The following is a 10,723-nucleotide window of genomic DNA, read 5'->3' as shown; positions in this document are numbered from 1 at the left end:
CTTTCCCTAAAACACCTCTTTGTGATGGAGACCACATAACACTTTTGGAAATTCCTTTGTTTTGTTGTCACTTAGAGCTATCAATGTACTTTCTCAGATGATCTGAAAACTTTACTTTTTACATTTTGACAATTTGGACATTAGATATAGGGCCTTGCTATCGGATAGCAAAGCAGACCAAAAGTGTAGTGTGGTCAAAATAGGAATGTATATTTCAAACATGGTATTGTGATGAATTTTTTTTTATTTGTTATTCTTTTTTAAAAATGTTTACCTTTAAGGCAGTTGTGGGGATCAAATGAGAACAAACACATAAAATGTCCTTTATAAACTGAGGTTTTCATACTGACTTTCATGTGAGTTGGTTTTTAAATTATGAAAAAATTTTGATAGTTTCTTTGAAAGTGCAGAGCTATAGAAAATGTGATAAAGAATCCTATACTGAAATGCATCCATATGTATTCACAGTACTTTGTTTTCTGTCATTGTTACAGTACTGGTCATGGGGAATGCCTCCTTGACAAACCAAATGGAAGAATATATGATCTGTCTTCACAACTTCCTGGATCAGTGTATGACGTAAACAAGCAATGTGAACTTATGTTTGGTCCTGGATCACAAGTGTGTCCCTATTTGGTAAGAAAAATTATGTCCTTTTGTTTGAAAACTACCATAAAGTTGTAGTTTGACTACATTTCAAAATGTACATTTATTCACTTGGGCAGACAGTGTGCTGAATATATCTTAAAAATTTTTAAGTATTAGAAAAAATTAGTGTTTGTCAGGAAAAGGTTTTAAAAAGTATCCCCAGTCAGAAAACAAGAATCACAGAGAGCTTACTGAAAATTAAAAGCATTCAAATAGTTATTTTCAAATGATGTTGTTTTGTGGGTGGGAGAAGAAAATATAAGTGTTTTGATAATGAATTGTATTAAAGGCCCCAGGAATCTCAGAGACTACATTTTAATTTATACAGGTTTGAATCCAAAGGAATGAAATTTGGGTCTTGTTGTTTAGTTTTCATTAAACCATTACTCTATAATTTATTTTGAGGATTTTTCACAGGTTAGATGCTTTAAATTTCCACCAAAATAGCTGAGTTAACATTTTTACTGAATCTATAACCAAGATTTTACCTTATTTTGAGGGTAAATTAAATTTAGGATTTCGTTTGAATAAACGTCACTACTTTGGTGAATTCATGCCTTACTTTTCCAAGCAGAATACTCATTCCATTTTCTTCATTCCTGTATAAAACTTTGCCAAATTGCTTACTATACTACTCGACTGTGAGGATCATTGGACCAGGAATCCAGCCTTATTTATTCATTTAAATATCCCCAGGGTGCAGTTCAGGGTCTGCAACATAATAGGCACCAGAAAATAAATGCTTACTGCATGTTGAATGAATAAATAAATGAATGTGTGAAGGAATGTATGAATAAATGAATGAATGAAAGTTACTTAACAGTGAGCACAAAGCATATTCCGTACAGTGAATCATATTCCTAAAATCTTAAATTTATAATCACAAATTTTATAAGCTTTTAAACATCTACTTTGGAGGGGGGAAGATTTACCTTAAGTTTTTGTTATAAAAGATACATTTCTTTCCTACCTGACTTAGGTACTGAATGAACTTTGAATTTAAATTCAGAAACAGAAAGGGATTATCTTGGGCATAGCTCCTGTGAGCCTCTGTGAATTTTTGTATCTTGTGAAAACTTCAGAACGCTTTGTTCAAAAGTTGAAAGTATGCATTATATTCACAAAATAGGAAACCAGTATACATTCTACAATATTTCTATGCACATTATTCATACATTCCACTGTTGGATCAGATGGGACTTTTGGAAACTCCTTGTGAATAACATTTAACAACAAAAAGTCCTTTAGAAAAATGTCTTGCAAAGAGAGAAAAATGTCTCACATAATTTTGAATACTTCTACTCCAAGACATCTCTTCCATTGTTCAGTGTTTGATGATAATCTAAAAGTTTTTAAAAATGAAATGTTGCCATTTTATGTGTTTAGAGGAAAATCGATGACTAGGACTGACTTAGTAAAGATTTTTTTACTGATTATTTCCTGCTCTGACCATGAAACCAGGAAGTACCTAGGATCAGCTTATAAACCAATGCATGACACTGAGTTGATTCCATGGTTACAGTGTTATTTTCACTCTTGCTTGCCTGCCTTTTCTTACTCTGCAGAAGCAATGCAGGCGTCTCTGGTGCACGAGTGCAGAAGGAGTTCACAAGGGCTGTCGCACTCAACACATGCCACTGGCAGATGGAACAAACTGTGGTCCTGGGATGGTAGGTTTTCTCGAAGGGTGAGTCTTGTATCAAGAGATTATCCAAGGATGCGATTGCTCTGCGTTTCAGCATTCTTCCTTTTCGCTGTCAACTTTTGTTCTGCTTAGTTGAATTAATGTTTTTGCCATATTTGCTTGATGTAGTATGTTGTCAAGTGAATTAAAATTTTAATTTTACTCTTTTTTTCAAGATCTAGCAGTTGGATATTATAGTTACATAATAACATGGATATTTAGTTATCTAAGCATATTATAGTCTTGTTATTAAAATGAGTCTAGCCATAGATATTACAGCAAATCCCCCAAATTCAAGGATGTTACCATTGTATACATTTTATCCTAAAAATTCAGATAAGTATAATTGAAAGTTTTAAGTGGCTTCTTCAGATCTTTATTGGTGTTAATGTTTAAAATACATTGTACTGCAAAATAAACTGCCTACCATACTACATCTTTGCCATTCTAGCATCAGTCATGAACTTATCTAAATCTGCGAACATGATGTCAAGTGATAGGGTTCACCAAGATAATGAAATGTGGTATATTACATTGATTGATTTGCAGATATTGAACGATTGAATCCTTGGGATAAATCCCACTTGATCATGGTGTATGATCTTTTTAATGTATTGTTGAATTCAGTTTGCTAATATTTTGTTGAAGATTTTTGCATCTATGTTCATCAGTGATACTGGTCTGTAATTTTCTTTTTTTGTGATATCTTTGTCTGGTTTTGGTATCAATGTGATGCTGGCCTTGTAGAATGAATTCGGAAGCATTCCTTCCTCTGTAATTTTTTGGAATAGTGTGAGAAGAATAAGTGTTAACTCTTCTCTAAATGTTTGGTAGAATTCACTTGTGAAGCCCTTTAGCCCTGGACTTTCATTAGTTGGGAGTTTTTAAAATTACTGATTCAATTTCATCACTAGTGAACTTCATGTACTGGTGTTTTTATATTTTCTTTTTCTTCCTGGGATTTAGTCTTGAGAGATTGTATATTTCTAGGAACTTGTCCATTTCTTCTAGGTTGTCCATTTTATTGGCATATAATCATTTATAGTAATTTCTTAGGATCCCTTGTGTTTCTGTGGTGTCAGTTGTAACTTCTCCTATTTCATTTCTGATTTTATTGATTTTAGCCCTTTCTCTTTTTTTTCTTGATGGGTCTGAATAAATCAATTTTGTTTATCTTTTCAAAGAACCAGCTCTTAGTTTCATTGATCTTTTCTATTATTTTTTGTAACTATTTTATTAATTTCTTCTCTGGCCTTTATGATTTCTTTCCTTCCACTAACATTGAATTTTGTTTGTTCTTTTTACCCTAGTTTCTTTAGGTATAAGATTAACTTGTTTACTTGAGATGTTTCTTGTTTCCTGAGGTAGGCTTGTGTCGTTACAAACATTCCCCTTAGAACTGCATTTGCTATGTTCCATAGATTTTGGGTTGTTCTGTTTTTATTTTCATTTGTCTCTAGGTATTTTTTATTTCTTCAGTGACCCATTGGTTGTTTAGTAGCATGTTGTTTAGCCTCCACATGTTTGTGTATTTTACAATATTTTTCTTGTAGTTGATTTCAGGTCTCATAGGATTGTGGTCAGAAAAGATGCTTGATATGATTTCAGTCGTCTTGGTCTTGTTGGTTGCCAGGTTCTGCCTTGTGCGGAGGCTGCTGGCCACTTGTGGGTATGACTGGGTCCTGGTGTGGCTGGCTGCATGGTTAGGAGAGGCTTGGTCCTGGTGCTAGCTCACTGGTGGGTGGGGCTGGATCCCAGGACAGCTGGCTGTGGGGCCATGGTGCTTCCCAAGGATGGTGTCTGTGGGGTCCAGGGAGTCCAGGCACTGGTACCTGCCTATTAGTGGGTGAATCTGGTCCCAGGGCTAGTGGTAGCCTATGGTGGGTGGAGCTGGGTTCTGGGGTCTCTAACCGTGGGGCCTGGGGGTCCTAGAACTGGGCAGTTTGCTGGTAGGTGGGCTACGGCCCAGGAATCCTACGGCTAGTGCTGGTCCACTGCTGTGCTGGATCTAGTCCAGGACCACGACTGCAGGGCCCTGTTTGTCCCAGAGTCCATGTAGGCCAGCAGGTGGCGGGGCCAGGGCCCAGGGGGTACCAGGGCTTATTCCTGCCCCCTGGTGGGTGGAGCTTTGTCTGATGGCTGGCTGCAAGTCTCTGGGGATCTAGGGGCTGGGCGTTCCAGGACTGGTGCCAGCAGGCTGGTGAGTGGGGCCAGGTCCTGATGCTAATAAGCTAGCAGGAGGATTAAAAATGGTGCTTGCCAGTACCAGTGTCCTTGTGGTAGGATGAGCTCCCTAAAATGTCTTCTGCCAGAGTCTGTGTTTCCAGGGTGAGTCCCAGTTGCTTTCTCCCTCCTGGGAGGCTCTCCAAGATCAGCAAGTGGGTCTGACCCAGGCTTCTTTCAAATTCCTGCTTCTTCCCTGGGTCTCAGAGCATATGAGATTTTTTGTGTGCCTTTTTAAGAGTGGAGTCTCTGTTTCCTACAGCCCTCTGGCTCTCCTGCAAGTAAGCCTTGCTGGCCTTCAAAGCCAGACATTGTGGGGCTCGTCTGCCCAGTGTAGGACTCCTAGTCCGGGGAAACTGATGTGGGTTTTGGACCTCTGGGTCCTTGGGGAGAACCTCTGCAATTGTAATGATCCTCTCGGTTGTGGGTTGCCTACCTAGGGGTGTGGGTCTTAACTATACTATGTTCTCTCCTACCCATTTTGTTGTGGTTCCTTCTTTATATCTGTAGTTATAGATCTTTTCTGCTAGTCTTCAGGTCATTCTCATTGATAGTTGCTCTGTAAATAGTTGCAATTTTCATGTGCCCATGGGGGGAGGTGAGCTCAGGGTCTACCATCTTTGCCCCATCTCCTGTGTGTTCTTGATTTCAAGTAAATGGAACTATGCAGTATAGTCTGTCTTGGCAAGGAGCAAGTGGGTCAAGCTGCTTTTTCTCAACATAATGTTTTGGAGTTTCATTCAAATTGTTGTGTGCATCAGTGCCTCATTCCTTTATGTTGCAGTGTAATTCAGCTGCACCATAATTTGTTTACCATTTTCCTGTTGATGGATATTTGGGTCATTACCAGTTTTTGGCTTTTATGAATAAAGCTGCTGTGAGCATCCTTGTGGACATATGTTTGCATTTCTCTTGAGTAAATACCTAGAGTAGAATTCCTGGGTCATAGGATAGGTGTGTGTTTAACTTCATAAGAAAGTACCAAACAATTTTCCAAAGTATGTGAACCATTTTAGACCTACCAAGCAATGTAAATATGAAAGTTTGAGTTGCTTTCCATTCCTTGCCAATTTTTGATAGTGTTAGCCTTAACAAAACTTTAGCCATTCTAGATGGGTGCAAAGTAGAATTTCATTGTAATTTTAACTTGCTTTATCCTGATTATCATCAATTTTGAGCATCTTTTCATTTGCTTATTAGCCACTTAAATATTCCCCCGGTGATACGGTATGGAGGGCATGGGTTTGCTGGAATTCAGGTAAATATGATGAGATACTGAAACCTACTATAAAGCCCATGTAGATTAAAGGTAGAGGTGGCATTTGGGATAAAATGTGGATCATGATAGGTATAAATTCCCTTTTTAAAAAAATGAATTAAAAACAGTGAGCCCCTATGCATTAGCCATTTTCAATATTAAATGGACCTGTTATTAAAGGAAAATTTAAACAAATATTCTATAATTTGGCCTTAACACTCTCCTCTAGTTCCTTTATCTTGTGACTATCTTTTGTGTGAGATGTCTGTTAAATGCTTTTGGTAGTAAATCTATTTGCATGAAGACATGCTGAACCCATCTGATGATGAGTTAATTTTACTACATGGTGAATAGTATAACATTCTCTTTCATGCTTTGATCTCTCAGAAATACATAAATAAATAAGGAACATGCGAGGAGTCTTTAAATGTTTCTGGAAGATGCCCACAAAATTTATATGCACATAGTATTTTCTATTCTGAGAGTTTGTTTTTGTTCACTTTTATAATGGATTTCTTATATTGAATGATTTGTTCCAATGGAGGGCACAAAGCATTTTTTTTCTGCTAATAATCTTGGTTATGGGATTAATTCATTCAACAAAAATGTATCAAGGACCTACTACATGTCAGATACTATTCTAGGTACTCAGGATACATCAGTGAACAAAAGAGAAAAGATCCTTGTCCCCCCTGGAGCTTGTATTCTAGTGAAGACTGGAGTATTACGAACAATGTAATAGTACCATGAATGAGAGAAATAGAGCAGAGAAAAGATTGAAGTTGTGTGGTAGGAGAGGGCAGATTGCATTTTAAACTATGGTGGTCAAGGTCGATCTTATGGGAAGTTGCCTAATGAGCTGTTTTAAAGGAAGTGAGGGAGTTAGGTTTGAGGACATCCCAGGGGAGTGAGCTCCAGGAAAAGGTAATGGCCAAACTCCTAAGTCTGGAGTACTGCTGGAGTATTCAAGGAAGAGCAAGGAAGACATTTTGGCTGGAGTGGAGTGAAGAGAGAGAGAGAGATGTATGGGAAGTTACTGGAAGAACTTGCAGGCCATTGTGAGAATGTTGTATTACTCAAAGTGAGATAATTGAAGGATTTGAGCAGAGGAGTCACCTAATTTGACTTAATTTTTAAACTAAGTTAAAAAAGGATCATGGCCATTCTGACAACCGTTGAGGCTAAACTGTAAGGGCCAAGAGTAGAAACGGAGGAGATGTACTCAGGTAGCTGTTGAAATAATGGAGGTGAGAGATACTGGTGGCTCAAACCAGGTGATGATTAAAAGTCAACTTTGTGTATGGTTTTGAAGGAACTAGAGCATTTGCTAATGTATTAGATATGGAATGTTAGAGGAAGAAGAGATAAGATGACTAGGTTTTTAGCTGATCAACTGAGTCAACTCAGCAGATTTTGAGGGGCCAAGGCAAGAGTTCAGTGTTGATGTGCTATAGTTAAAGTGGCTATTAGACATTCAAATGAAGATGAGGAAGCAGCTGTCTATGGAGTCTGGAGTTCAGGAGAGAGATCTGGACTGAGAATGACTGTCAATAAAGAAGAATAAAGGACTACAGTCTGAGCCAGGGGACATTAAGAGGTCAAAAAGAAGAAGATATAGCAAAAGAAACTGCAAAAGAGAAATCATTAAAGAGAAAAGAAAACCAAGAGTGTGCCAAGCCCTGGAAACCAAGAGAAGAAAAAATGTATCAAAGAAGAATGATCAGCTGTGTCACATACTGTGTCACATAAATCAATGAAGGCAAAGACTGAGAACTGGCCATTCATCATGGTGTCCTGGAGGCCATTGGTGATGTGCACATGAGCAGGTTCATGGACGGTGGAATGATGAAAGAGAATAGACAGAGAGAGTTAGACAATAAACGTAGGCAACTCTTTCAAGGAAAAACAGGTCAATAACTGGTGAAGAAAATGAGATCTAAGGAAAGTTCGTTGTTGTTCTTGTTAAAGTGGGAGAAACAAGAGTATGTTTGGAAGTTAAAGAGTATGAGTGGAGTGCTTCTTAAACTATCTCTCATAAAGGACCAGTCTTCTCTTTTAAACAGTTCTGGTCATTTATAAACATACTCTTGCACAAAATGATAAAAATGAATGAAAAAAGACGTTCAAAGTGTAAGCCAGTTTTTTCTGTGGAAAACAAAATGCTGGTTCTTCAAAAAGATTAAAAATAGATTACCCAACACAAACACTTCTGGGTATATACCCAGAAGAATTGAAAACACGGTCTCTGAGAGATATTCACACACCTGTGTTCGGAGTTGCATTATTCACAATAGCCAAGAGATGGGAGCAACACAAGTGTCCATCAGCGGATGAATGGATAACGAAAATGTGATATATACCTACAATGCAGTATTATTCAGTCTTCAAAGGAAGAAAGTTCTAACACATGCTACAACATGGATTAACCTTGAGGACATTATGCTAAGTGAAATAAGCCCATCCTAGAAAGACAAATACTGTGTGATTTCAATTATGTGAGATATACAGAGCAGGCACATTCATAGAAACACAGTAGAATGGTGGTTGCCAGGGACTGGGAGGAGGGGAGGATGGGGAATTACTGTTTAATGGGTCCACAGTTTCAGTTTGGAGAAGAGTTCTGTTTATAGATGGCAATGGTTGAGCAACAATGTGAATGTTCTTTATCCCCCTGAACTGTACACTTGAAAATGGTTGAGAGTAAATTTTGTTATGTGTATTATACCACAGTTAAAAATAGAACAAATATAAGCTAATTTTAAAATTATTAACTTTAATAAACAAAATTACTGTGTCAAAATCTTCTGAAAGTTTCTGAACGCTTACTCTCAACTTCTGTATACCTCTTCTCCCTACTGACAGTGACTAGTTCAAAGACTGGCATCCGTGCATGGACCATGTTTTGATTAGCTTTCATGTAGTAGTGACTGGAGCAGTGATGATGTAGGAGAGACGGGAGAATTGCTGGAGTGGTGTTTGGAGTAGCGAGAAGAGATGAGATGAGGTGCACAGTGGAGGGATCGACTTTGGATTTTTCATGTATACTAATTGGCAGGAAGGTTGAGTACTGGGTACAGATGCTTTTGGGTGGGTAGAAGGGATGGTGGGAGATTTTGGGCAGATTCTTTTGTACATTTCTACTTTCTTGATGAAAGCAAGGAACGAAGTGGTCTTTGAGACTTTGAATGAGATAGAGCAGAAAGTTAGCTTAAGGCATGGGAGAGTGATAGATATCTTTGCATAAAAATAGAAGCATGGACAAATACCACATTAACAAATATTTGTTTGCTTCTTTTTCAAAAATATTTTTCATTATACTATTTAAGTTTCCCCCATATGGGTAGGTCTTTCCTCTCCAGTGAGACTATAGATCTCTTGGCAAGGTAAATTTCCTATTCACTTTTGCGTTGTGTCGACCTTTTTACAGTTACTCAGTAGATACTCAGGAAATATTCACAAAGTGGTGTCACGTGTAATCTCATTTCTGAATTGATAACATTTTGCTTAAAATTGTATACCTTTTTTTCTACTGATCTCTGTGCTATTGTTATTATTATTATGATGTCCTAATTAGATGATGCATGAATCATTTCTTTTTGTTTTATTTTTATAGCATTGCCACCATGGGCTATGTGTAAACAAAGAAATGAACACACGTCCTGTAGATGGCGATTGGGGACCGTGGGGACCTTACAGTTCTTGTTCAAGAACATGTGGAGGTGGAATCAAAAGCACAACCAGGCTCTGTAATCGGCCCGAGTATGTCCTTTTTATGTCACTGTAAATTAAGATTATCTCAAGGCACCAGAAAGTAAACATCAATTTCATTCACTTCTAAAACTGGAGGTCAGTCTGTAAGTTTCTGAGATTCAGAAAACTTCTGGAGTACTTTAAGCCATGTTACTTTATATCTTGGTAGATTCAGACCTTAAACAAAAAAGTAAATTAAAATAGTCTTGAGAATTTGAATCAAGACCAAGCCATATTCTTTCTTTTTTGATTTGGTGTAAATTTGAGAAATAGTTGTCAATAATGGTGGTAATATAATGGCAGTTTTACTTTTACTGTGCTTCTATTGAAAGATCCTGGCCCCTTTCGACTATGTTTTGGCTTTCCTGGATAAAATATGTAGTTTTGTTACCGTATTTTTACTGTTTGGTATAATCTGTCATGTCATATTTTCTTTCTCTTTTCATGTTATAGATGCTTCAGTGTCTTTAGTTTGAATAAGAACTGAAGCATAGGTCCTGCTCACCAAACTATTTAAAAGAACTTAGGGATTCCATAAAAATTTAAAAATAATGTTTCTGTTGTTATATGTTATATATATGAAGACTTTTTAATGCAGAAATGTGACATACTTTGAATAAAATCCGACTTAGTTTATTTGAATTTTTGAAAAGCTAAATTACACTGAAAGTCTTCATATTAAAAGAAAAACACTGACAAAAGAGTTTTTATGTTCCAGCATAAGTTGATATAGAGATAGATGGCTATAGATTGATACCATGAAACTCTTTGAACTAAGTGATAAGTAGGATATACACGACAAAGAGGCATATATACTTCTTTTAAAATTTAACATGTTATCATCTTCCTTTCTGATCATCTTTGGCTCACTCTATGTGTCCCCCCACCTCCAAAATGAAGAAACCCTTTTTTGAGGTTTTAAAACAAATCTCCATCATTACTTAGCTCCTTGTTTGTTAATCTAGTCATGAATAAGACATCATTTCTGCCCTCCCCCTCCAGGCCACAGTGTCCATGTTAAAATGTATTTTCTACGGTTCATTAACCACAGAATTGCTTCACAACAACGTTACATACTTCTGTTAAAAACGAAAAGTGTGGGCTTCCCTGGTGGTGCAGTGGTTGAGAGTCCGCCTGCCGATGCAGGGGACGCGGGTTCG

At 37.4% G+C, this 10,723-nt stretch overlaps 1 protein-coding gene across 1 annotated transcript in view; it reads left to right on the top strand.

Moving 5' to 3' along the window:
• The window catches only part of ADAMTS20 (ADAM metallopeptidase with thrombospondin type 1 motif 20), a 144,190-nt gene that overhangs the window by 36,881 nt on the left and 96,586 nt on the right, over window positions 1-10,723 (top strand). Inside the window, exons 7-9 of the mRNA XM_007471614.1 lie at window positions 495-636; window positions 2,214-2,318; window positions 9,427-9,572. Of these exons, the coding sequence (XP_007471676.1) occupies window positions 495-636; window positions 2,214-2,318; window positions 9,427-9,572 (393 nt within the window). The remainder of the gene's footprint in view (window positions 1-494; window positions 637-2,213; window positions 2,319-9,426; window positions 9,573-10,723) is intronic.

This window comes from Lipotes vexillifer, unplaced genomic scaffold, assembly GCF_000442215.2.
Source record: "Lipotes vexillifer unplaced genomic scaffold, Lipotes_vexillifer_v1.1 scaffold964, whole genome shotgun sequence".
NCBI lineage: Eukaryota > Metazoa > Chordata > Mammalia > Artiodactyla > Lipotidae > Lipotes > Lipotes vexillifer.
This window is presented reverse-complemented; position numbering and strand designations above follow the sequence as displayed.